At 40.7% G+C, this 26,949-nt stretch overlaps 4 protein-coding genes across 8 annotated transcripts in view; 1 reads left to right on the top strand and 3 right to left on the bottom strand.

The window, feature by feature from the left end:
* Window positions 1–6,305, bottom strand: part of si:ch211-285f17.1 (sickle tail protein) — a 121,906-nt gene extending 115,601 nt beyond the window's left edge. The window contains exon 1 of the mRNA XM_041967854.1: window positions 6,007–6,305. Coding sequence (XP_041823788.1) covers window positions 6,007–6,076 — 70 coding nt within the window. The 5' untranslated portion in view covers window positions 6,077–6,305. The remainder of the gene's footprint in view (window positions 1–6,006) is intronic.
* Window positions 6,306–8,125: 1,820 nt separating this feature from the next.
* Window positions 8,126–10,243, bottom strand: LOC121629330 (OTU domain-containing protein 1). The gene has a single exon (XM_041969033.1). The coding sequence runs from the start codon at window positions 10,016–10,018 to the stop codon at window positions 8,651–8,653; it is 1,368 nt and encodes a 455-aa protein (XP_041824967.1). The 5' UTR covers window positions 10,019–10,243; the 3' UTR covers window positions 8,126–8,650.
* Window positions 10,244–12,836: 2,593 nt separating this feature from the next.
* tgif1 (TGFB-induced factor homeobox 1) lies at window positions 12,837–17,392 on the top strand. The gene is made up of 3 exons (XM_041968900.1): window positions 12,837–13,146; window positions 14,821–15,050; window positions 15,773–17,392. The coding sequence occupies exons 1-3, from the start codon at window positions 13,131–13,133 to the stop codon at window positions 16,439–16,441; spliced, it is 915 nt and encodes a 304-aa protein (XP_041824834.1). The 5' UTR covers window positions 12,837–13,130; the 3' UTR covers window positions 16,442–17,392.
* Window positions 17,393–18,683: 1,291 nt separating this feature from the next.
* Window positions 18,684–26,949, bottom strand: part of dlgap1b (discs, large (Drosophila) homolog-associated protein 1b) — a 94,924-nt gene continuing 86,658 nt past the window's right edge. For 4 of the 5 annotated variants that reach the window (XM_041968638.1, XM_041968637.1, XM_041968639.1 and 1 more), the window contains 4 exons: window positions 23,783–24,198; window positions 22,573–22,664; window positions 21,726–21,878; window positions 18,684–21,182 (listed from right to left, as the gene is read on the bottom strand). In XM_041968638.1, the coding sequence (XP_041824572.1) occupies window positions 20,967–21,182; window positions 21,726–21,878; window positions 22,573–22,664; window positions 23,783–24,198 (877 nt within the window). In that variant the 3' untranslated portion in view covers window positions 18,684–20,966. Of the gene's footprint in view, window positions 21,479–21,725; window positions 21,879–22,572; window positions 22,665–23,782; window positions 24,199–26,949 lie in introns of all 5 variants that reach the window. The other variant, XM_041968640.1, reaches the window with a different exon arrangement.

Genomic DNA, 26,949 nt, shown 5'->3' with positions numbered 1-26,949 from the left:
AATGATGTTGGAAACCTGAGATGGACACCATGGCTCAGACTGCAGCTGTCCAGGATGTAATGACACACATATTGCTCTTTTACGCACTGAAGGACAAGCTCTACAGCTAGTCCTCCACAGAGAAAAGTCCCTTCATCACATAAGAAGATGAACTACCAATCACAGCACCATTTAAATTTAAAAGACACTAACACATGAATGCCTGTGATGCTATCAGGGTCAACCACATACCATCAGCCAAGTTGAGAACATCTGCAGCTAGATCTAAAGAGAAAATGGAGAGAATTGGCTGCACTGCTTTTTTTGCTCAGAAAATGTGACTCAAACCCTTCACTTTTGTGATGAAGGCGAACAGTCAAATAGTGGTTGAGTTTGGAGCAGAAAGTGGAAAGATGGTGAAGAAGACCAGAAACAAATGCAAACAAATCAAATGCAGACAGATGTGTCTGTTGAATGAAAGTACAGGATATCATGCAATGGCATATTTTACTGCAACCTTACATTTGACTCCTCTGTAATTAACTTGCTTTTGGTACCAGATATAACTTTTACATCATTATCTTCTGTAAAAACTATTTTTCCCCACCACAGAATTTTGAATAACCACGATTGAATCTTTTGTTTTTTCATCTGCTATAGCTACATTTACTGTATGTCATCATGCAAACGTTCAAGACATATTTGATCATATAAAGGACATTTTATCCTTACCTAATAAAATAAATTCCAATTCACCAACATAACTAAATTATTAGGAGTCGGAAGGTTATTTCCTTATATATGTTGCTGTTGAGGGATAATGACAAACGCAAACACCCACAGCCTGTTCCAGTGAAGCAGGTGATATTAGCCTGGATAGGGCCAGCAATGGTCTCATCAAAAATCCAAATAGCTGCAACATGTTAAATAATTTGTTCACAATCCCCACAGTTCCAGTGAAAAATAAAAGGATATGCTGCACTGAATGCCAGCATTTAGTGTTGTATCATCATCAAGTTGTTTTTATTTTTTTTAAAGTGATTGGTGATGAATAAGAATATGAACGTAAGCCTTAAACATAGGCTGGAATAACCATAGCGCTACCAATCAAAACTGTTGCTGAGACAAAAAAAATACACTTTCTGCGTGCAAAGTGGCCATTGCATTTAGAGTGATTCCAAGTTGTGAAGTACATCTTTTTAATGTTGGAATAGGAGGAATCTTCGGTGATGGTCGGAGAGGCCGTAGGTAGGGATTGGCAGTCACGTTTCTGTCAGCCTGCCCCAGGGCAGCTGTGGCTACACAAGTAGCTTACCATCACCAGGTATGAGTGAGGAGTGGATGAATAATGGATACCAAGTAAGGAGCTTTGAGTGCCTTGAAAAAGGACTATATAAATCTAATCCAATAATATTATTATTACAAGATCAGTGCTGGAACCCTGAACAAGGTGGGACTTAAAGGCGATAGCTACAACTTTAACTCCTCCCCGCCAGTAGGTGTCGCACTCACACTCGTTTGCTCTCACTCCAACCTTAGGTTCTACTAGTTGCCAGATATGCCAAAAATCCATATGGATGAGCTAAAGCTAACCACATTTACTAAGCAGCAGCTTGAAATGAAAACAACTGCAAGAAGAAAAAACTCATCACAAACGAACTTGGCCAAACCTGCCGCAACACGCCTGTGCCAGTTTACAGTACCGGCTGACCATTAAAGACCATTAAAAATGTTACGGTAAGGCTGACCATTAATTAGCATTAACATTAGCAAAACGTATTACTTACCTGTCCAGAAGGAAAGTGGTAAGCTCCACGTGACTTTTAAGCCCCCTTTCTTCCTTCAGTCGGCACCAACACTCAAATGGTAGACCGATATTCACCCTTGTCCTGCTTGATTTTTGGTCCGCTTTAATTTGAGAAATGTAACAGTGCTATCGATCTGGCAACTCTGGAGCTCCGCCTCACGTGACATCAGCCTACTAATGCTACTGGCTTAGAATCCTTTAGTGTAAAATTTATATATTTTGGACCTGTCAAAATTTATAAAACAATTATTTATATCCTATAATATATTTTTTCATTCAAATGAATACTTTTATTCTGCACCCCTCTAGACGTTCTTTTGATGTATTATTTTTGGAAAATGTATTTTTTTGATGAAAAAGTTGTAGCTTTCACCTTTAACACAAATTGATACCAGATATTATCAGTTTCCAGCCAGCCATGTCTCATAGCATCAAAACATCTACCCATGTTCTGTTCAGACTCCAAGTTAAAAGGGTCAATAATCATGTTTCAAAACGTTTTTGCATTTAACTGTAAAAAGTTTACATCTAAAATCGTTGAAGGAAGTGTCACAGTTTGAAAAAGGTAATCAAGACAGAAAGACAGGAGATGAACTATTTAAAATTAAATGCAACATTGCCGTTGATCATGACATTACATAAAGATACTGACATGTCCATAGTGGCGTTTGAAGGATGGAGATTTAACGTTTGTGGACCCTGACCACTGCTGGTTGGGACATTGCAGGATGACAAAATGTTGCTCCATTCTCGTCTCTCCGGGACTGACGGAGCCCAACAAGCCTGCAAGCTGCTTTCACAGCAATGCAGACATGATCTGGCGTGTCTACAGCCCGGCGTCTGAGTTTCTGTTGCCACGGTTACCAACTACCGTTTAGTCAGCACAATAATTTACAACAATAAGGTCCAATCCCATTTTTCTTTGTTGCCCCTTCCCCTTGCCACTTGCCCCTTTAAAACAGAGCTAAAAGGGGTAAGGCTGAAAGTCAATCCCTACGAATTTCGACAACCTTCAACAATCACATACGTCATCAGTAGTCACTTAAGAACATTTTACACTGGAACTGGAAGAAATTTTAAATAATTAAACAAAAACAATAAATTGAATGGACTTTCAGGCTCATTAACAATGAATGAAAGCCAAACACAGCCAAAAACAACAAGTCTGATAGATAATAAAGTCTCTGTTCTACAAACAAAACTGGCTTTCAAAAACCGGCTAAACTGCCAGTTGTATTAAAAAAAGAAAAAAACTAGGAAAAAATATACATCATTGCTGTTTGTGAAGCTGAGATACCTCCCCTCATCGCTGCGTGTCTGATCTATGAGCAGTGAGCGAACCGCGCTGCTGTGTCTTTTTAACATATATGCCAGGACACCGGCCCAAAAGTAATGCGGCCCACTGAGAATCCTCTTGAACCTCTTCATTAGCTGGCATTGCTCTTGATGTGTATTCCAACATGAGAAATCTCAGCGTGAGAAGCCACTCAAATGTGTGAGTCTCACAGCCGATGCGTGAGAGTTGTTCAGTCGAGATGCTCAACCTGTTGTCATACAAAGTCTATAGTAAAGTAAGATAAACCAAAAAAAACTAATGAAAACTATTGCGGCCGGAAAACTTGTCGCTCTCATTTTTTCCTTACCGTGCAAACATTTGATTTATTACTTATCGCGACAGGCCTATATAGGACGTAATGTACAACTTTTGCGTGCAATTAAAATTCATTGTGTTTACGGGCATAATCTCTTTTTCTCTGTGGCTTTTTTGTGAGCGTGTGTTGCCCTGCACCTCAAGAAAGCGTGATGTGCGTAGAAACACTTGCTTTCTCGTATAGGATGGAATATTTTTCATACCCCTCCGTTTGAAGTGTGCCTCTGAAAAATCTTCGTTTGAAGGGGTATATAGCCCTACCACTTACCTCCACCCCTCTGTCATAAAAGAAATTGGGACACCCCTACCCCTACAGAGGGGTAGGGCTAAGTACTAGGGATAAGGGGTGAAATGGGATTCATCCTAAGTCTATTTGACCAGAACTTCTTTCATAGGTGTCATTATCACTTTTTAATGGACACCCTCCAGCCAATCAGAATCGAGTATTCACCCAGACCATGGTATAATATATATATATATATATAGATATAGATATATATATAGATATATATGTATATATACTTTGTGTATTTTCTTTCAGCAACATTTCAAATTTGCTTGAAACTTGGGGAAAGAAGTGCTAGTGACATAGCAATGATTTAATACCATTTCTGTAACAGCAAAAATAATTACAGCCAGACTACTTGACCTTTTCTTTCAGACCATACCAACACTAATCCTAACAATTATGAGAAAACGTTTGGCATCTTCGATTGATACTAAGTGCAAGCCAAATGCCCTAACTTTTCCAAAGTTTGCACTTATGTTCCTTCTTCGTTGTAGCAGCAGTTGAATAGTCAGGTATAAAAATGTGATTCTATTGCACAGGCTGCCTTTTTGAAGACTTCATCATGTTCACCTTTTTATCTCAAATAACTCCTTTTGTAGCAGTTTATATGAATAATAATCAGGAGCTAAATAATCAGAGGAGTGACAAAAACATAACTCTGGGAGTGCTTCCAGTTGTTAGAGACAGGCATTAAATCCATTATAGAAATACCACAACAACAACAGGATCTCTTCAGTACTGTCAAAACATTCAGTAGGTGTCTGACTTGACTCACTGAAACTGTGAAGCAAGAAGTCAAAGTGCTCCCTGAGTGCCAGTACCATGAGTAGACAAACTCATATTTCTTGTATTGTTTTCCTCTATGTGGCACAAAGGTCATTATGTGCCATAGAAACTTGAAAAAAAAATGGTGGAGTAATGGATAAGCTCCTGGTCTGTTGCTATGTACTGTTTTCTTATTTGATGTTGAGTTAACATGATACAATGAGTAAATGAGTAATGAAGCATGGCAATGTATTCTGGAGAGTAAGACAGGATGATAAGTCACCCAGCTAGATGATGAAGTAAGGATGCTTATGAGATTATTCATGTGACTGTATGTTGAATGAGTATGTGCATCACAATTAGAAAAAGAGACTGAAACTTGAACCCCCCTGTCACCTGCTTCTGGGCAGCAGGAAAGGTGGATTGGCTGAGTCAGAAAGTGCAGTTTGCTGCTGAAGCTGCTGTTGTGCCCTATCACACATCAACCCCACATGCCCTGCATACAATCTGAGCTTAACCTGCATGCAACATCAGCACTTCTCCCCCCCTGCAATCTACATGCATGTCACAAATGGTGCCAAAAAAAATAAATAAATGAATTGGGGGGGGGGGTAAACAAATTCAAAGAAAAGCCTCTATCCAAAATTCCAAAAATATGCACATGTGCTGTCATAGAACAAATGTGAAAAAATGCACTTCTGGAGAGGTTTGCAGCATTTCCATTGTGTCCTTGTTCACGTGTTCTGTCACTCAAGCTGTCACCATGGAAATAAGCTCAGTTTCTCTGTCTTGTGATGGATGCACTGCAGCACACAGCAGAGGATGCAAGCACAGCTGACACTGTTACACCTTGTGTGAGAAGAGTCACATCTAACCACCTTCTAATCTTCTACACCAACTAAAGTGCAGCACCTCATTCATGCAATCACTGAATCCACCTCAAGGTCAGCTTCACCTTACTTAACACAAAGCAAGACACTGAGAAGGGCTGCATAGGGAGCAAAAGTTAGCAACAGCATGTAAAGGGCAATTGTCACTTCATATAAGTGTATTAGGTGGGGAAGCAAATGGTATCACACCACTGACGCCCCAGTAGAGAGAATCACAGGTGAGGGGGGTCAACAAACCAGTCACGCATTAAGTATTAAGGGAAACGTGTATGAGTAATAATAGCTATATGTTGCTAATAGATTTTAAGATTTAAAAAAAAAACTGTTCGTGCTTAATAAGACCAACATATTTGTAAGCTGTATGTTTGTTTTTAGCAAGCAAATGGGTCTAATGTGTCCCATCTCCGAGCACAGCTGATACCATGAGTTGCACGTAAATTTTGGTTACAAAGAAAAAATGTGCCATATTTATTCAACTGGTAGAATTTTGAAGTATAGTACAATACATGACGGCAACTTGGGACGTCATGAAGTTATGTTAATATAAGGAAGTATCTTTTCTATTATTTAATGTTAAATTGAGATTAAATCAATGTGTATGTGTGTATGAATTTTTTCCCCTTACTGTGACATTTTGGACTTCCTTTGTGGTCACTCGAAGGAGGGTCTGCAAACTGCACCCGGTGTCCCGACATGTCTGAAATCTCCTCCGCTGGTCAAAACCTCCTCTCTGCCGCTCTTCTCTTGGTTTGTTTCAAAGTATCCAGTAACTTCAGTGCTCGAGCTTGAGCTGCTACGAAGGGACCGCGTCGCCGTCCGTTAAGCGCGTGGGAATCCTTCAGGCGGACTACACTCAACGCTGACTGTGTGCCAGTACTGCGGTGAAGCATCCCGCTCGGTCCACTCTCACCTGCCCTCTTGGCTCTTGACTCTTTGCTAGTAGTTTGCGGTCTGTAAGAGACACATTAGAGTAGGGAGAGCTCAGTCCTCCCCCCGTATGAAAAAAATATAAAACTTTTTTCCCTAGTGCTTCCGACTGCAGCGTTACGTCATCACTATAAAGCTTTCAGGCTTATAAAGATAAATAGACCTAGTATAATAATATAATCATATCAATTAGGAAGTCGAACAAATACGGATGTCGTATCAAAATATCTTTCTTTCAGAACATCTATGGGGCATACATTGACAATTTACCAGAAGAAGCAGACAAAAAGAGTTTAATAGCCTAGATTAGTAAGAAAAAAATAGAGGGTGTAATAATTCTCCATAGGCTATCATTTTAAACTTTCAAAAACACAATTTCGCCTTTGCTTCCAGCATTCACTGGTTAACCCCAAGGTTTTTCACATTTTTTCTCACCATTCTGCAGTAATTTAAGATAGCACTCTCGACAATCTCACCGAATTAAGTTTAGAAAAAGAAGAATAAATTCCACTACATTACGCTTTTGTAACTTTATGGGAACATGTTGGAGTCTACAGCGCCATCTAGTGGAGGGAAATTGCACCACAAGACCCTGTCAGAGTAATGGCAAATTAAAGCTGGAAAACAATTGTAAAAATTATATGTATTCTAGCATGGAGATAATTTTTTTACATTATTTATTTATTTATTTGCATTCTCTGTCCCGTTTATAATGAAAATCATTCAAAAAACGTGAAAATCTCACAGAATCTATCATAGTAGTAAACCTGGGTATTGTATGGCGTTGAATGACTTGTTCTCCTGAATATTAGGCAGTAAATTTAGAGCCTTTGCTAAATTAAACTTTTTGCATTGTCTTCTCATATAGAAAAGAATTATTAGCCAATATACAACTCTGTAATTGAGTCAAAAGTGGCCCATATTAGACCAAAATGTGTCATTTTGGGTTTGTATTAGTTTTTTATGCTTTTATTGGTTTGCTATATTAATTGTATTTATTATGGCACACATGTTTCCTAGTTCTTCTGCAAAGTCTACCCCATTGCATTCCATTTCAGCTGCAGTACAAATCGCTGCTTGGTAAATGACACACACAGTTTGAAGTCAGAGCTGATTCAGTTCCTTTGTGAGAAGCTATTAGTAGACTGGAAAACAAGTCAACTAAGTGACTAATGTCAGCCATGCATTTGTAATATTGGCTAAAAGTACTTAAAGTAGCATAATTTAGGGGGGAAAAATGCATACTGGGCTTTTTCGTATGTTTGTTTACAAGGTCCTACAAAGACAGAATTTTTCATTTGTTACGCTTTTGGAAAATGACACCATACAGACATGATTTTCAAGCTAAAAACCATGAAGGAAAAAATAAATAAAAAAAAGGAATTTTTTCCCAGTTTAAACACTCGAGTTTCAGTGTAAGCAAGCTACTTCTGTGGGATGTGTTTAGGAAGTAGGTTATAAAGCAGAATAAACCCATAAATTACAGTTAACATTTTTTTTAAATGTATACTGTGAACCTGCACCTTTAACTCTGGCATGGTAAAAGTTCCCCTGTGTATTAAGGCTACAGTTACTACATACAGCAGCCTAACTTGTTTGTCACTACATGCATTTATCACTGTAGGCCACCACTGATTGAAACACTTTATCTGACCACTTTAGAGGTGACATTCCAGTAAAACTGCATGCAGTCTTGCAACCACAAAAACATACACTGACATTATCAGTCATGGTAGCTAAGTTTTATGGAAATGCAGAAAAGAAACAAATACTTTGGCAATAAGCATGCAAATTAAATGAGGGCATTGTAACTTGGGTTTCATTTTTTAAAACTTTATTTGAGAATATTCTGTCAAAAACATAAAAAGAAGTGGAATAACTGAAAAAGAACATAACACAAATCAAAACTCTCCAAACTAGCCTGATAGGACTTCTGTGCAAAAGAGAGTAGGCTATACAGATTTCACACAATGTAGTTAGGCAAAGGGAAACAAGGCAACCCAAACTTCTCTGTATTAAAAAGTAGTTGGCAACTGTCAGCAAACAATTAGGAAAACTCACTTGTCTGCCAAAAAAACAAAGGTAAATAAATAATACATATGTTCCAAAAGCACTCGTCACTCACGCCAGCATAACCCAAAGCCATCAAGAAAATCAGGCTCACACCCTTTCAAATGCTAATATGCAAATTCTGGTACATTAAAAAGTATGTGCACTGCACTTCTTTTCACTCATGATAGAAATCTTATAAAAAATAATTTAAGGCATATAGATACCAAGCAGAAACAGATATCTGCATTTTTTTTGGAACAAAATACATCCATTGTCAAATTTCATCTCATTCACATAGAGCCATTTTGTTCTATGTACATCTTTGATAATGAGGCTGCCATCGACTTTGCCAGTTCCTCGTCTCGTTTCCGTTGCATCTGCGAGTGTCGACACCAGTCCTCATACTCCGGGTTAGGGAGACACTTGTCCAAGATGACATCATAGTGACCGTTGCTGAGCCAACTGAGCCAGATAGCTGGTTTGGAAGCATCCTCCTCCCCAAGATAGTGCACCATGGTGGAGACAGTGGGACTTTCCAAGCTGCCCCCAGTTGTAAGGTGAATGTTGACATTCAGCATTTGGCTCATGGCGAGAAGCTCGGGGTAACCCGCCCAGGCGCCGTCCTGTGCTGCATTAATCAGGAACTCCCCCACGTCGCCTTCAATGATGGGGTTGAACTCATCCAAGTGGTCAGCAATGTGGTGGACCGTCTGCTCCCGAAGCTCCCCGTGTCTAGCCTGATCCCCATATGTGGCTTTGCAGATGGCTCTGTACAAACAGTTGCCATCAGGAATGATGTGGTACCTGTATTTGTGCCTCTCCTGGAGGTACTTGTTCTGCTTCTCCACTTCAGCCAGGTACCGGGTGACTTTGTCATTGATGTCTCTTTTCTCTTGGCATCCCTGCAGGGGGGACTCCTGCAGAACGCTGAGCTCAAAGGCCCGTCTCTCATCTGATGTTTGAGCATCTTTGACACTGTTCATATCACTAAAATCTTCCATTTTGAAGTCTTGGTGTTGGGCTGCCCCTAGGGGAGCTTGATCCTCTTCATTTTGTGAGGTCCATCTATTCCTTTTACGGGCGGCAACTGTCTGTGAAGCGCCGTCATCCTCGCATGAATTTCCCCCCATTCTCTGGAGTTCTTCTGTTGTGGGTCCACTGATGTTCTCCCACTTAAAAACGTGGTTTCCAGACAGTTCAGGGCAGTCAGGGAAAACCGCGTCAGCCCCATTTCTCGTATGATCTATCACGTCCATCATCATATCAGAGTCACTGCCACTGCTGACAATGTCTTCACCGTTATGCAACTTAGGAGAAGGTGTTTTGGTTTTGGGCTCTCGGATGATATGAACAGGTACAGACCTCTCAACTCCATCCGGTCTGCGGATTAATATCTCAGCAGTCGAAGTGAAGTAAAGTGGTCTCATGGGTGAAGCTTCGTAACACGAAAAAGCAGGCATGTTTGCGGAAGACGTCTCTGTAGCCGGATCACCACCGCTGGTCGCCGAACTTGTGTCAAGTTGTGTAAATCCTTGTCTGGCTGTCTCAGGGGAACTTTGCGTCGTCCCGTTCAAGCGCCCGGACGCAGCTGACAAAGTTATTGTAACTTTGCGAGACGACCGCGGGTAGTGTGTCAGCACACTGTTGTACAGCTGCATTTTGAAACAGTCCTTTATACTGAACGCCGCAGCCGGGCCGTTACGAAAAGATGACAACAGCAGCTAAAAATACCCTCCATGTGATCAACAACAGCAAAGTTGTAGGCAACGTCTCCATGGCCATGAGTCCTTATCATTGACACGCAGAGACGACGAGACTGCCCAGTTTAACTTTCTTGCGTCATTTGCAGTTGGGGTGCCTCCCTAATTTTAGACTTCAAGCTGTAACCGGACCCTTCCAGCCCACCAGTCCCAGCATGAAATTCTACCCAAATAACATCCGTTTAAAACACTTCAAAATACAACCCAATGTCAATTTGATTGCTGAGTAACTTCAATGTTTAATTGTTTTATGAAACTTTTTAAAAACAACAATCAACCTATAAACACAATAATGTTAACTTGAAAACAAATCTCTACAAAATAACCTTTAAAAAAACATGTTTTTTAAGTATTTGGACTCAGACATAAAATCTCTCTTTCATGATGAGAAGAGATAGGCCTGACTATTCTGTAATATAACCTACAATCTGCAAGTTTATTGAAAACAAATGATAGTACTACTTCCATTAGATACTCAAATGCAAAATAAGTAAACAAAATAAGTCAATTGCTCCTTTTAATCACTTCTAAATCAGGTGCTAAAAAAGTCGCTTCTAAATTGATCTCATCTAAAAGAAATGCTCAATTTCACATTAATATATATTCTTCTTTTTACTCATCATTTCACATCATAATTTTCAATTAAAATAAAATGCATTTTGTATATGCTATTCACGATTCATGGATGGTTAAAAGCGGTGATACTGCAGGTATATAATACTGTTAATTTGTATGAAGTTAACACACCTACTACACCACCTGCTGCTTATTGCATCTCTTTGCCCAATGATCAAATACTCACGTCAATGTTCTTATCTTAGATTCAGTTTAAGCTGTGCAACTTCTGTCAAACTGCAAATAAATAGGACCGTATCACCACATATGTCCAACAAAAGAAAAATTACTAAAAGTACATCAATGGATAAATACATTTTTGTTGTAAAAAATAAACTAAAAATTAAAAAGAGAGAATAAATTATATTGAAAGCAAAATCCCCATTTCCGGTTCTGTTCCTTGGTGTTCTGTTGGTAGCTTGACGTAGCTCTGCTTACATGAACTGTGAACCACCTTTTATTTACAGTCTATCTATGTTTTAAATGAAGCCGTCCAGGATGCGTCACTGTCCCAATGCACGTGTGACGTTAACAAGACATGACATATTTAATAACTCATACATTTTACTAACTCTCCCTTATCAAGGTTTGTGAGTTATTTAACTCTTCAAATATGTTAAAGAAGCAAAACAATTGGTCTGTTAAGAAAAATGAACAATAAACTCTATTTTATTTCATTTTGTTAATATTTTATCAAAAAGAATACCAAATATAAAGTGTATGTTTTGTTAACATATATTATAGCCTCTGTAAACAGGCAGGACTATTAGTTTGAGTTCAGCGAAAACAAATTATCATTAAAAAACACTAACATTGGAAGAGATTGCTACATAAAAACAACTACAATAAATCTTATTGGAAAATGTGATTCAATCTCGGTTTGTTATCTCACAGGCTCCGGCATGCAAAAATGCTCATATGTCTATTTTTAACACTTTGTCTGACTGAGCTAGTGGAGTTTGCTGGGAATCTGGGCGCTTAATATAGACATAACCTCAGTGGAGTCACTTTACCTGTAACACAATTTTAAAAAGTAATAGTAATAACTGTATGTATAAATGTGTTCCCATGCATTCGGGTTGATTATTCTATAATTATCATTATTTTAAAGCCCAATTTTCCAATCAAAACTACTTTTTTCATCCAAACTTTGTGTCCTCGTGGCGCATCGGCACATGAACCACCAGAGAGAGCCAGATGATCTCATGTTTTCCGTGTTATGTAGCATTTCAACGCAGTACTAGCTATAAACGCTAGGAGGCGACATTTCGCTTCAAGGACAGGCAACAATACTTGTTTGGAACAAATGCATGCAAAGAGACATGCTACAGCAGCTGTCGCAAGGTTGTGCACCGCATACAAATGAAGGCATTGATCGTTACCCTCGCAGTACTGTTATATTTTGTAGCCTGGATTGCTGCACTTAGCTCCATTTGCTGCGAGGTAGATTCAACGTGGCTCTACCTCGACTGGATTTGGCCAGAAATTAGAACAGCACTTTATATAATGTTAACATTTTAGGTTAAGTGAGACGGGTAGCACGCGTAGAAAAATATCAGTCGGTTTCTTTATAGGTAAACCAAAAGGGAAACTGAATATTATTAGATAAATTCGAAATTTGAAGGTTTAATCATAAATAGGTTACAACTGGGATCTCCTGTTGTATAACGCTGTGTTTTTTGCAATGAATAAAGCACACTGCTAAAAAAGCGCACACCAATTTAGGAAAATAAAAAAAAATGTTACACTTGTTGCAGAATACAACAAAAACAAACACTGCAAGTCTCATATATGTACTGCTTTTAATATTAAATGATCTTTGTGTGTGTGTGGTTAGTTCCACAAGGTCCGCAGTGCTCCACCAGCCTTTTGTTTTGTTGTCATTCCTGCTGCCCGCCAAAATCAACGCCCTCCTGCATATCATAATATATGAAACACGTTGTTAATGTTTATTTAAGAAAGTCCGCAGCAGTTAAAGCTTAACAAAAAACAGTAACCATGTCAGTAGATCAAGCCATGCTGATGTCAGAGATTTTCTCCCCTGCTCTCCACGGTGGGAGGATCTCTGTGCGTTGAGTCACGCAGCTGTCAAAGATAGCTGTCACCCAGTTTCAGGATCAAACACACACACAGTCAATGAGGAAAGGGCTGAGGGACGAAGGGACGCGGAGATCTCAGGTAACCCCCCCTCTTTTCCATCAAGTCTCCGGACACGACCAAGAAGACCAGTACGTCTAAGGAAAAACCAAAACGGAGAAGAAAATAGTTTTGATGAATAAGGATTTTCGGATACACGCGGGGAGATATCTGGAGAAAAGAAGAAGAAAAAAAACACGGCACGAAAACAAATTTCTCCTGCGCTTGACAAGGAATTAGTGGGATTTTTCGGACGGAGATGAAGACGAAAAAGTGTAAGTGTGGTGTTTTGGAGAAGAATTTAATAAGAGGGAGTCGGGGGGGGCGTTAGAGTCAGTGTAGATAACGTTTAACTGTGCCATTTCCCTCATATGCAAACCATGCAGTCTATTGTTTCCTTTCCAGACATGACAGGGGGCTTTTTCTGCCATGTGCTGGCACGATGTCAAAAGTCGATATGGTTGTTTTTCACTCGTCAATTGAGATTCTCCATATATATATATATATATATATATATTTTGTGAGTTTGCCTTACTAACACGACTCTTATCAACGTGTGTTGTTTTTCCAGTCACTGTGTAATTAACCAAACTTTATAGCCTTTCTAAAAAGCTACACCGAACTAGAAGACGCTATGATATAACTGAATAAAAGCTAACTTGAGGAGCACACGCTACGTTTGAGGACGAAGTGACGAATAAAAGCTGAAGTTGGGCGACTGAGTTCGTGAGTTTGTTATATTCTCACAATGTGCGAGTTTTAAAAAATCGATACCCTGTATCTTTTCACTGTCTGTCACAAGTGTTAACACCTCCAGCACCTTTTGAATTTGAGTGAAATCCAAATGTAGGCTAATGTTCATCCTGACCTCATTGTGGGAAGTTGCTGTTGCCTTGTTCAAGGACCTCGTGGTGCAGCGCGCACACACACAATAGAAAGCCTCTCACGAGTTGTTTTAAACTTAAAAAACTAGCGACTTCGTTGGGTTTGGGTAGTTTACAGGCCATTTTGTTAACTTATAATATTTCAGAAAGGGGTAAGTTTACGATAAACTCGCAGTTTACGGGTGGAAACTTTTGAATTGCATACAAAGAAACACGCAGCCCTGGGTTCTTTTGTTTAGTCTGGAGACGCTGATTTGCAACAGGTCTCCCCTCCCCCTTTCCCCTCTCTCCAGCCTACGTAATTACCTCATCCTGTTGGCCGCTCAGACTTGGGAACTTTCTTACTCTTATCCCACTAGATTGTCCCAGTGCAAACTGTGTAAACAGTAACATGAAATATCTTATTTTCGCTGTGGACTGCTGCACAGAAAGCTGCTGGTGTTCAGGTATAAATGGTTACATCATAAGCATCTGCCAGGCATATGGATTTTTTTCTTTTTCTGTAAGCAGAAAAGAGCCAAACAACACGTTCTGCAATAGCTTGGCCCTTATGTTTTATTGCATTCTGGCCACCTGATTAATGCTAATTTGAAAAATGGGATTAAAGGGGCTTAAAGACAGTTAAACGTCTGGGCTAAACTATTAACATTCATAGCCATTCAGAATCCCCAAACCTCGTTTGATCATGAGCAGCTTTAACCTAAAACAGAAACCTGCTCTGTAATCTTTGCAAATTAACCTCAGCTGGTCTTCAAAAACAAAATCTGCCTTAACATGGCGATCGTTCCTGTGCTCTCAGTCTGCCTTGTGTTTGTTGAGGCAGGTTTTATAACTGACACAGCATCAGACCAGCCTTTGTGACGTCCCCCCCTCCTTCTTTCCCTCCTCCTCCTCCTTACACCCTCCCTAGCTGCTTATATGAATCACATGGCTGAACTTGACAGCTTGCTTCTGACACATCAGCTGCCTCCCAGACAGGCTGCTTTTGGCTGCGGCAACAGTTTATCCGACTTTAAAGGATCTCCTTTGTCCTCACGCACTCTCCCTTTCTCCCATCTTGTGCAGGTTTGATGATGCTGTCAGGTAGCGAGACAGATGATGAGGATAGTGTGGACACCCCTTTGGATCTGTCATCCAGTTCGGGAAGTAATGGGAAGAGAAAACGGCGAGGGAACCTGCCCAAGGAGTCAGTCCAGATCCTCAGGGACTGGTTGTATGAGCACCGTTACAACGCTTACCCATCTGAACAGGAGAAAGCCCTTCTCTCCAAGCAGACTCAGCTCTCTACATTGCAGGTATGGAAACAGATAAAGCAAACATATGATTGCCCAAGGTTTTCCAGCTTGTAAAAACTAAGAGTGTTAACAGACCACTGTGAAAGTCAAGAGGTAACAAGTACCAGCTTGTCTGAACCATTTCCTGTCTAGATGGCAAACAAAACATGACACATCAACAGTGAATTGAAGGTCATCCAGACCAGCTTGATGTTGCAACGTAAAAGTAAATGAGACAACGTGAGTAAACTCACTCCCTGAGTGCTCTGAGCTTGGCTGAGACACTCGGACAGGAATTTCCCTCCCTCCAGCCCCTTTCCATCCCAGCTGTCTGGGAACAATGCAGAGTCATTTACATAGTTAGAGCTACAAGCCTCACCAAGCCAGTTACGACTAGCCTGGAGGAGTAAGAAACAGGGAGATGACCGTGATTAGTGCGCTGACAAAAGAGATTCGTTCGTACTGAAAGCTTTTCAATAAGAACTTCAATAAGAAGCTCCTTTACAGATTTTTAAAATTAAAAAATTAAGTTTAAATTATACTTTGTGGAGAAAGTTACTGTTTAGCTTATTGTGGTTTAATTTTTGTAATTTCTGCAGTGCTAAAATGATCAAGTAATGGGTGTGATTTAAGTTTTTATTTTGATCTTCAAAATAAAAGTGGGGTGGGGATTTTTTAAAAGTCTTTTAAGGCAGAATATGCATGAACCAAGCAACTCAACTAATGGATATTTTTATTTCCAGGTGTGCAACTGGTTCATCAATGCTCGGCGGCGACTTCTTCCGGAAATGCTCAGAAAAGATGGCAAAGACCCCAACCAGTTCACCATCTCCAGGAAAGGGAGCAAGGCTGGCGACAGCTTCTCTGACAGTTCTCAGTCCCCAAAACATAGCAGTCCTGCTGCAGGCACAGAGGAGAGCTGCGACAAGCGCGTCCTCCACCCCTCCAGCTTCGAGCCCACCATGCCCAGCGTCCTGAGGAAGGCTGCATCCCCCTCCACACTCTCTCCAACCTCCACGTCTCCCTCTCCAGGCCTCTTTCCCACACGGCCGTCTGTCATCTGTCACACCACTGTCACCACAGCGATGCAAGCCAGCCCGACAGCTTCCCACCCATCAGTGCCAGCAATGAACTGCGACAAGGCAGCTGAGCTGTTGCAGTCCGTGCAGGCTCAGGCACTCCTCAGGTGCCGAGATGAAGGGCCAGGTTGCCAGCTGCTCCCCACCACTACCACCATCCTCAGCTGCACCAGCATGGAGGGCAACCTGAGCCCCCGCAGCGGGCTGTTCAACACCCCTCCCCCAACTCCTCCAGACCTCACACAAGACTTCAGCGGCTTCCAGCTCCTGGTGGACGTGGCCCTCAAGCGGGCTGCAGAGATGGAGCTGCAAGCCAAACAGCTGGTTTCCTAAAAGACAAACTGACAGCAAAGGAGGGAATGGAGACTGACTCTTTGTCTCGACTTTAGAACTCCTCAGTTCAGTGACTTGTCTGCACGTAACAGAGAACAAATCCACATGAAAGCCTGATAATTTCTATTTTTGGTATACCAATCAATATGAGGAGGTTGTTTTTTAATTAAAAGAAAAAAAAAAGAAAAAAAATGTATTAAGGTGCCTTGGCCGTAAGTTGTTTATTCATTTCATATACGTGCGTATGTATCTACATGTGTATTTTATTTGCACACAGGGACCAAAAATGTTGTCAGAAATGCTGCCTGTCCTTATGTCTTTCCATTATATTGAATATCAATGTAGAGAATGGAGCAAGAAGTAGAATCAATTACACAGATTGGTCAGATCCACACACATTTATGGTTTAACATTTCAGAGCTCAGTTCATGATTGGTCTGCCTGATTTGTTTGCACACTAAAAGGTAGAAGGTCATCTCAGTGTCTTAAACATACTGTGCTCTTGGCATCGATGACAAACTTATACACTACTGTAGTAAACATTTAAGTGTTTTAGTTTTGATTTTGTAATTTACTTTTAGCTGTTTTAAAAGAAAAAAAAACTATTCTTTCTTTTTTTTTTAAACTGTTATTTTCCCACTGAGGGATGGTTCAGATGACCAGTGTAGCAGGTTCTTAGACTGAGCCTTCATCCCATCGCTCAGCGAACACAACGGCCAGTGGACTGTAAAACAAAACACTACAGATGTTTTTCTGCATTTGCTGTTTTATGAGTTTGACAAAGCTTTTTTTTTTCTAATCACCAAAAATGCGCATTTTCATGTATAATAGGACCATGTGTACAGTCAATGTGACATGATGCCCAATGATGTGATTTTTTTTTTCATACTGTGCAATGTTTGTGGCAAATAGGGGTCACATGGGATTCAAATAAAGTTTTGTTTTTCTACATCTCATAGTTTTATCATTTTTATTTACTTATTCAGATCACTTAATACACATTTACCCCAGCAACATTCTTGTAAATCCTGCTGAACTTTGTAAAGATTAGATTTATCCCTCAAGGATAAGCAGAGTTTGAGGAGTTAGACCGTGTGGTAAATAAATGCTGGGAATACAGCAGGACAGAAATAGTGTGGTGCTCATGCCTTTCCACAAGCATTCAGAGGCATTCCTGGGTGCGAGAGGTTTATAACAGCTCTGGTGCATTAGCATAATCCTGCATAAATTAACATGGGCAAACAGCAGACGTCAACAGTTTCTTGCCTAGCGGGGGTTGATGTGTGTCTACGTCTCAATAGCTTACAACAGAGGTTGAAGGCAGCTGTTCCATTCTGGTCCTGCTGCAGTCCTAAAGCTACTTTATTGGCCTCCACAGCACTTGTTGGTTAATTATCTGAGACAGACATTCTTTTATTCATCATATTTACTTTTAATCTAAACATCATGTTTATGTTTTCTGATACAAATGCAGAAAAATCTTGATTTCATACAATGACAGTTTATTTCCTGATGCTTGTGATTTAGCAACAAATCGTTTTCATTTCAGGGAGAATGCTGCACATTTTACTTCATTTAACTAATGGCTGCTGTGGATTACACACTACTACAGGGGGCTGTAGTAGACATCAAGACATTGGAACAATACCAAAGAAATCCGTTAAAAATTTACCGTTTTGTCAGGATGGAGCTTCACACCTGTAAATCTGCCTTTGTTAGTCAACAAATGTTTAGAATGAATTGAATAGAGTTTTCCAGCAATATGCCTCATGTTTTCTGTCAAAAGTGACAGTGATTGTGGTTTGAGGCTGGACCATATGTGAGTGATGTCATCCCAGATCTTCAGGCGCTCCGTAGGCAGCTTCAGCCCACCATAGTAGACCATCTGATGGGTAGATTGACCCAGGGCCAGGCTACACACAAAGATAACAACCCCATCGCCATCACTGCACACCCCCTAACCCCAACTCTGACCACTGTGGACGACACGCCTCCCCTCCGCACAACTGATGTGTAAATGACAAATCACCAGAAGCTACATGTGCAGGAGAGTCAAGGCTAAAGCCAAGGCCAAAAGTGCTGTCTAATTAAGGGGACCCACCCCTGTGGGAGGGAACCACCCTAAAAGCACACCATGCTGGCCTTGTAATTTGTTTAATTATAATCCAACTGAAAACACATGTGAAAACTGGAAAGGAGTGAATGCAACAAAATTATGGCAATGATTTTCTTGATTTTTGTTTGTTTGTTTTTTTAATGCTGATCTCATACACGTGCCATAACATCAACAGTGTAATAACATTAATTACAAAATGTATATGGGCTTAATATGCTATTTGATCGTGTTTTTTTTAGTTTACATTTACATAGGGAAACATTCATTTATATACAAATATTTATCTGAATGTTTTTCTATTCATTTAACTACATCACAGACTTCAGAAGTGCTGGAGTGTCCACAATCCAACATTCTGGTTTCTACCTCCCTGCTATACCAGGAGTGTTATATTGATATGTTAATATAATAAACATAAATAGTCAATTATTTGACAGACAATTCAATGCAAATACAAGATCCAAAGTAAAAATACTAAAATTAGCTTTCTCTACATAAAATGGCATTAAATTTGAGCTATTGTTTATATGAAACCTAAGTAGTTATTGATCAGCTAAAGAAAATACAAATCATATTGTACGGTTACATCATCACTTCCTTTACAACCATACTTTTCTCAGTGAAAACTTCAGGTAGCCGTTCAACAAGGACAAATAGCAGGATAAGCTATATTTTTGCCTATCCAATGGCACAAAACATCAGATTAATACATAGCTGAACTACACAGCGAAATCCTGCAATTCTGTGATCAAAACAAGACTGTAAACCAGATCAGGATTGTCTCCACATTCAAGCAGCTGATAGAAATAACTTGTTATACTGAAGAAAGTCGGGCTGAGATGTCCAATGGGAACATTGTTTAGATTAGAAGATGACTTTTTCCTTTATTTAGGATCATGGCCTATCCTGATGGCAGGGGTTATATACAGTCAGAGACAAAGCCATGGGTCACATACAGTCACAAGTCAAACACTTTCTCATCCGTACAAACACACACAAACACACAACATGCTTTTTCCCCTGAGACTGCTGTTGTGCTCGACTATTGTTTTAGAAATTAAGGCTGATCACTGAAACAGAAAGGACAAAAAAGGTGCCTGTCATGTTAAAGAACCAATAAATAAATCACAAACACAGTATAAGGGCCTTGTTGTCAGTGCGTAATAATAATAATAATTATAATAATAATAACAATAATAATAATAATAATAACCACAATGTCAATAAACAGTCATTATTCTCCTAACCAATAAATTAAACACAAATACAAAATAGCATTTTTCTGTATGACCTTCAATAATTGCTTCATTTGGAGGCAGATAGTGCACACACAGTGAGGAAAAATAGTCCCTTTTCAGTCCTGTAGTCTCAATACTGTCTATAAACCTTTCTTGGTTAAAAACGACATAGTAAAATGTAGAGCAACTACCAGTATTGTACCAAATATCAGTCTTTAGCTTAGTCTGTTACGCAGAAGAGTTTGATCGCAACATGAGTTAGGAATAAATGTGTTAAAAAAGACAAAAAAATGTGTCAGCATGCGAGTCATGTCATTATACTCTGTGTCCTTTATACAAACATGAGACCAGATGGTTTGTTTACAGTTTTTTTTAAACTGCTACCTTAATTATCAGTTACAGCTAGGACGCTTTGGACCTAGAAAAATAGGAAGCACTTTTTAAAATCAGAATCAAAACACACACATACAGTGCACACTCTCTTTAACACATACACACAGATTATGTTTGTGGTAACAGTGATAAATTCAGTGATTCTCACTCTTTGCAAAGACCCAAAAGTACACTCATGGCTCACCAGTGGCTCTACCTCACCTGGAGGAAAACCTCTAACACCTCAACTTTCCCTTTTGGGTTGGCCTTGGGACACTGGGGTGAACTGTTCTCAAACAGATGCCTTGTGTCACCAGTTGATACTAAAATAGCCTTGTCAGTTTTTTTTTGTTTGTTTTTTTTTGCCATTGTGTTGTAATGTTTGACCTCATGTTGTAAAATTAAACTGTGAGATTATAGTACTTGGATATTATTTTTATCGTGAAGCATCACTGCTGTGCTACACCAGGATCAGGCCACTCAAAAGATGAGTTCTATTAGACAATTCTTTAAGAGTGAGGAACAGGTGGAGGTACGGGAAAGAAAGGGAATGCTACATCAAAGCTGGGAGGAGAAAATGACAGTAAAGGGGAGACATGTTAATAAATAAATAAATACTGTAAATATACATTTCTTGTTCAAACAACTCCCATTGTGAGTGACCACACAGTGATCTGAAACGTCAGCAAAAAAGGTGAGTGTGTTATGTTAGCACCCTAGCCTTACCATTCAGAGCTACTGTGTAATTATGGTACAGTGTACAGTATTAGACGTGCTTGGGTACATGTGTGCATGTGTCTCATAGTCTGGTCTGAGCCTCAGGAATATAGATCTCGATACTGTCTGCACTTTCGGTTGCAGAGCTCTGCCGCACAGACGCAGCACGTTTGGCAGCTAGCAGGCGTTTGCGAGCCTCCAGACGCTGACGCTCGGAGCTCTCCAGCGAGCGGTCCCGAGCCAGGGGTGGGTGGCCCTTCAGGGGCTTCTTTGGCACAGGGGGGGGCATCCTTCTCTCCTGGACAGGAATGATAAATAGTCTTAAAGACAGACCATTGGGATTTTAGGGCAGGCTGTGGGCTGCAGGTTAACACAGTGACACAACTGCAGCCAGTTTGCACAAGGATTAGCGAGAGATGTTGCCAGCATCATGTGAGAGCATGCAATTTTGAATGATGTTATGGTTCACAGTGGCAGCCATTTGCGTGGGGTAAAACAGCACGATGGTGGCCATTGCGTGAGGTAAGAGACCATTGGAGGTGGACAGGCCCCAACGGTGCATGGCAGGTTGAGTAGCTTCTCAAAAGCAGCTCACTGTCGACAAGACAACAAAACACACAATACAAGTAGCGGCGTCAGGCAGGCACCACAACAGTATGCAACACATAAATGCATGCAACAAGAAAACTCAAGTGTAAATCATTTGGACTTACAATTCAAAGTATACAGTAATGACAGCAGAAACCATGCGGGTTAGTGAAGCATTCCAAATTCATGTTCAGGTTAGTTTGATCATTTAAAATGAGATTGTGACTCTCATATTCGCCATTTGTGTCAGCACCTGAATTTCTGGGGGAGTCAGAGGTTTCCAGTTGTTGGCTTTGAGTTGGTGGAGTTCATCAAACTTCAGGCTAATGTTCTCGATGGACAGCTGGAGCATGTCCCAGAAACCTGCCAGGTCCTGGGAGACGGGCCGTGGGTGTGCATTTGGGTTCTGATTTACACATGAACACAAGCATACAAACACATACTGTTTATATGCTTAATCACTCATTTGTTTAATTTAGTTGTTGTTGTGTTTAGTATCATAAGTATAATTTTTACAGAATTTATAAGACACAAACCCTATATTGTCATACAAGGGATTACTGGGATCCAGTAAATGGAATTGATTTCTTCATAACCCTTTGTTTTGAATCATGCATGAATGTTAAAAAAATAAAAACATCCTACAAGAAATAAACCTTCAGATAAAGCAATTGTGGTCCACTGCAGGATGAATACATATAAAACGTACAACTTCTATTTTTAAATTTTAGATTTTACAAGAAATAAAGGGGTAAAAAACAATTTGTAGATTCCAAATCTGAATCCTTAGCTTCTTAATGGATGGTCTTATTGTCACATAATGTGTCAATAATGCAACAAAGGGTATGATATTATGACATGTGTGAATATGTATATATTAGTCATAATTATAGAATCTATGTTTGTCAGGCTCCATCTTCCACTCTGTTTTTATAAGGGAAAGATGGCAAAGATGTGATGTCTATACTAAATGCACAGTAAATGACTGCTAGCCTTGGCTGTCAGCATGATTTGTGCAGGATGATGTCAGCGTTAGAGGGAGGAAGAGGAGCGGGGGGCGGCTGGGAGAGAGAGCATGCAGAGGATGGGGTGACACATACCAGATTCTCCTCACATAGCTCCCGGAACTGCTGGAACTTCTGGGACATCAGCAGCTGGGCGCTCCCCACTGCACTGCGGATCTTCCCCAGGACTGCAGAAAGACAGACAGGCACATGCATGCACACACACACACACACACACACACACAATTCACAATGCAATTACTCAAAGAACTGCATACTGCAGGCATGTTGCACCATTCACAGAGGGAGGTGCATTAGTAATGCAACAAAAAAGGGATGTGCCACTATCTTCCCTTACATGTATCTTTCAGGAACAGAAATCATTTGGGGATGTGAAATATTTACTGAAATTCTATATTTCTGTACAAAAATAGAAAATCAATGAGCACACAAATTTTATGATCAAACCAACAGTATATGTAGATATCTGGTTGTAATCAAATGTAGGGCTTGTCCCAGGGCGAACATTTCAAAAAATGAATGCTGCATTGCGTGACCTGATTCTAGCGTGAAGTGCAACTGGCTCATATATCCCTGTGGAAAGCAACTGCAAATGCATACATCACACAACATGAAGCTTTTGGAAACAACAACTGAGAGGGAGAGTAATGAATCTGCAGCAAGTCTTCAGCCCTCTCAGGATGTTCGTCTGTGTGTATGTGTGTGCGACTGGTAGCGTGGGATTTGGGAATACATAACCTTGAGACACCCTCCATGTTCTGAATGGTTTGTGCAAGAATGTCTTGCCTGGAAGTAAAAGACTAGCTGCATAAGCAATGACATTTTCTGTAAAACACAAAATCAACTGCACAGTAAGGACAGGTATAAATGCAGTGCTTACTGCCAGAAGCTTGTTTGCCGAGTCTGGTATGACCATGTGAGTGTGTGTGTGTAAAACATCATTTGATATGAGCATACATCCAAACAAGCACTGCTCGTATGCTCCTTTAAGATCAAATAGCTGCCTCAAAGACGCACTGAGCGAACTCTGTGTGAGAGATCATTATACAGTCTAGAGGACACATGTGTGGCTCAAGCCAGCAGTGGCCTATTGATAAGTATGCACGGTATGTCTGTGGAGGCCAGAGGGCCTGAGACAGGAACAAGCAGCTATTGTGGTCCAATACCATGAATACCAGCACCCTCTGAATCGAGAAAGGAGAAGAAGATGAAAAACAGATCTAATATTTTTGTGCAACTGATTTTCTTGACTTCATATGCCATTAAATCAAAGCATCTAACTCACTCTCATCAGGCAGTTCATTCTCCATCTCATCTTGCTCCATTTGTCTGCACCAGCCCTCCATACGCTCCGTCTCAGCCTGCAGCAACTTTAAGAACCAGTGGCCATCGCGGGGGCACACTGATCGGCCGACGGCCTCCAGAGCCTCCACCTCTGGCTCTGGAATGCTATCCATCCAAGGATCCGGAGGAGGCAGGATGGATGGGTCAAACCCCACCTCCCCATAGTCATCTGCAGCACATGCATGGTAGTGGTTCCCAGAGCCCTGGATGCTGACAGTGGAGGTGGCAGCATCTCGGGAATGCTGGCGCGGCATGGTGGCGTAGTGACGCGGTGGCAGCTCTGGGACAACTGTCGGATCGTCCAGATCTGCCTGGACAGCTGTGGTTACACTGTTGGACCGGGTCATCCTGCGGTGACTAGGCAAGGAGGTGAGAAAAAGAAAAAAAAGTTAGGAGTCAAAACTGTACTTTTGGTTGGGCTCCTTTTAGGAAATAATATATTATTCACACACAGTTTGTGAATGTGTTCCCAAGAGTGAAAAATGGAAATCATGATCACAGTGATCTCATCACTGATAGCAATGAATAGCATTTGTAGTGCAGAACATCTTTTGTGTGTGTGTGTGTTTTGTCACCTGGCTCATTCAGAAGCAACAGAGTATGCAATCATCTGTCACACCACAAGCCCCGCTTTGGTGCTGAGACACACACACACACATTCACACACCTGGGACCCTGGTGCGCACTATTTGCCTCAGAGGCTTTGTCTTCCACACTATGCACAACACTAGACACATACACACACGCAAAGATTAAATCAATGCACACACACACACAAGAGTTTGCTATGTTCTAAAGAGCTGCTCACTAACCTCTTAATGAATGGGACACTGGAGACACGGGTGTTTGGTTTGCGAGGCGGGAATGGACAGGCCAGCTTACTGCAACATGACTGGACAAGCCAGCAGTCTAATCATTACCAGATCACAGCTTAACGTGCAAAAAGACTCAAAGCTCCTAATTTATTAGCACAAAAACATATAGTTGATCTTTGATTTACTTTGGAAATAAGCAATATGCTTTGATAAATACAACGGAGTGCAGAAAGTGCATTAGTGCCCACTAGAGCTCCACAGAGGTCCCTGTGATTACTCAAGACAAACCAAAAAAGAAAACAAAGAGTAAACTGCCAGCGGGTTAGATGCACTCTGACCCAAACACGACCACTATCCTCACCCACATAAACCTAAGCTTGACCTCCCTATAACATGGTTTACGCATACGTTCACAACTCCATCATGTCTACCTCTGCCCATCTCCGGATGCTCACTCCTCCCGAACCATTCATCTCTACTTCCCCTTTACTCATTCATCTCCCCTCTTCTGTGAACACAAGAAAGAGGGGAAGAACAAGGGAGTGGCGTCGGGTAGATCAAATGGAGTGTGTGTGCACTTTATGTGTGCATACCAGCAGTTTGGTGTGTGTGAATGTGTGAAGAGCAGTTAAAAAGTAACTCCTCTGAACAGGTGTTCAGTTCTAATGGACTCAGCCTGCTTTCTATCAGACTGGTAAAACTTCCTGTAGGCAAAGCCAAACACAGTACAGACAGATAGACAGGGTATCAATAGGCAGAAGGCAAAAGAACAAGAGGAACAACAGTGTTCAAAGTCGATATTTGGAAGAGAGGAGACTATAAAATATGAAGAAGATATGCAGGAGCAAGTAAAAACACATAAAGTCGGTGTTTGTATTACATCCATGTGACGGAAAGTTGTAAATCACCCCAAAGGTGGAGCTCTGCTTTTCCATACCCTTCTACATTTGGAATGCATCTTTTTAAAACTTTAAATCATTACTTTTCCTATCCTCTCCAGGAAAGTTAAATCAAATCACAAAAAATGTTTAAACTGAAAAGTATACAAGCAAAAAGCATCTGATGTTGTATTTAAACTCCAAACTCAGACATCTGAATGTTACATCTGCAGATGAGGCTTTTTCACATGTAAAGTCAGATGAAAAATCTTTAATCACTTAAAATGAAAACCAAAGAACTAGGAGCCTTAGCTAGCCTAAAAGTTAACGTTTCAAGATGGTGGTTGTGCATATGGTTTAGTCAATATAGGGACGTGACTGCAAAGCCATCTGGTGACCAACAAGCCCAGACAGGCACTTGCAAGGCTTTAAAAATCTAAATAAATCAAATAAAACCCATGAATTTTATTACAATTCTACATTGCAGTTTGTCTTTTGCATTTTTAAATGCTTGCATATATCTCAATCATCTATGCATATTTTTAAAGATAAAAAAATAAAGAATGAAGCCTTTATCTCTTACTGATTCAGAACCTTAATTGGCATTTGTTCATATATTTCGCAGCTTGTTTACAATGCCCCTCAGTTAAACCTAGTTCAAACAGAAGAGTGAGGTTATGACCTGCAGGTGCTGCATATAAACACACAAACACACAGGAGCAAGGCTGTAGGAGACTGGCACTCTCTCTGTCTGGGAGTCTAATGTAGGGGGCAGCATGCCCAGACCTCCCAGGTGCACACACATAAACATTCACACATGATGCATGCCAACAGGTAAACGGTTGAGCATGCACAACCACAAATAAAGTCCAACTTACACCAAACATTAACCAAAGAAAAGCACAAATCTCTGTGCAGTCTAGCACCCAAGCCTCAGTAGACTAGAGGGTGTCTTGATGAGTTAATATTTGGCTTGGTGTCTCATGGAACGCCGAGCTTGGTCAATCAGCTGAGACCTCCTATTACATTCCCTGGAACTGCACAAGGGTGTGTTTTTAAGTGTTGGACTCAGCCTGTGTGACTGTGCGACCTTTGATTAAAGCTGATCTCTCTTTGAATTCCAAAAACAGGCCTCGGCTATGGAGCACAAACCAACACTGTGGTATTAAATTGGTAAGATTTTCTCATCCAACAGAAGGCCCGGGTATTGACAGGGTGAATGGAAGTGGACAAAGCAGCCCAAAATGCCCGATCGTTCCACCGGAGGCCTTGGTAAACTTTGTACCATGTGTGTGCACACTAAACTGCTTCTCCTGAAACTGCAAGCATGCGGCAGTCAGAATGAGAAACTGCAGCTGACAGAACAGCGGTCTCTCTCAGAACCAAACAAACCCAATAAAACTCCATCCCCTTCT

The sequence above is a fragment of the Melanotaenia boesemani genome, chromosome 18, assembly GCF_017639745.1.
Source record: "Melanotaenia boesemani isolate fMelBoe1 chromosome 18, fMelBoe1.pri, whole genome shotgun sequence".
NCBI lineage: Eukaryota > Metazoa > Chordata > Actinopteri > Atheriniformes > Melanotaeniidae > Melanotaenia > Melanotaenia boesemani.
This window is presented reverse-complemented; position numbering and strand designations above follow the sequence as displayed.

What these genes read in the sequence shown, in the direction of transcription:
- LOC121629330 (XM_041969033.1), bottom strand. Translation starts at nt 10,018, where the DNA reads ATGCAGCTGTACAACAGTGTGCTGACACACTACCCGCGGTCGTCTCGC.
- tgif1 (XM_041968900.1), top strand. An exon ending in CTCAGCTCTCTACATTGCAG is followed by an intron (nt 15,051 to 15,772) that starts GTATGGAAACAG and finishes TTTTATTTCCAG; the next exon opens with GTGTGCAACTGGTTCATCAA.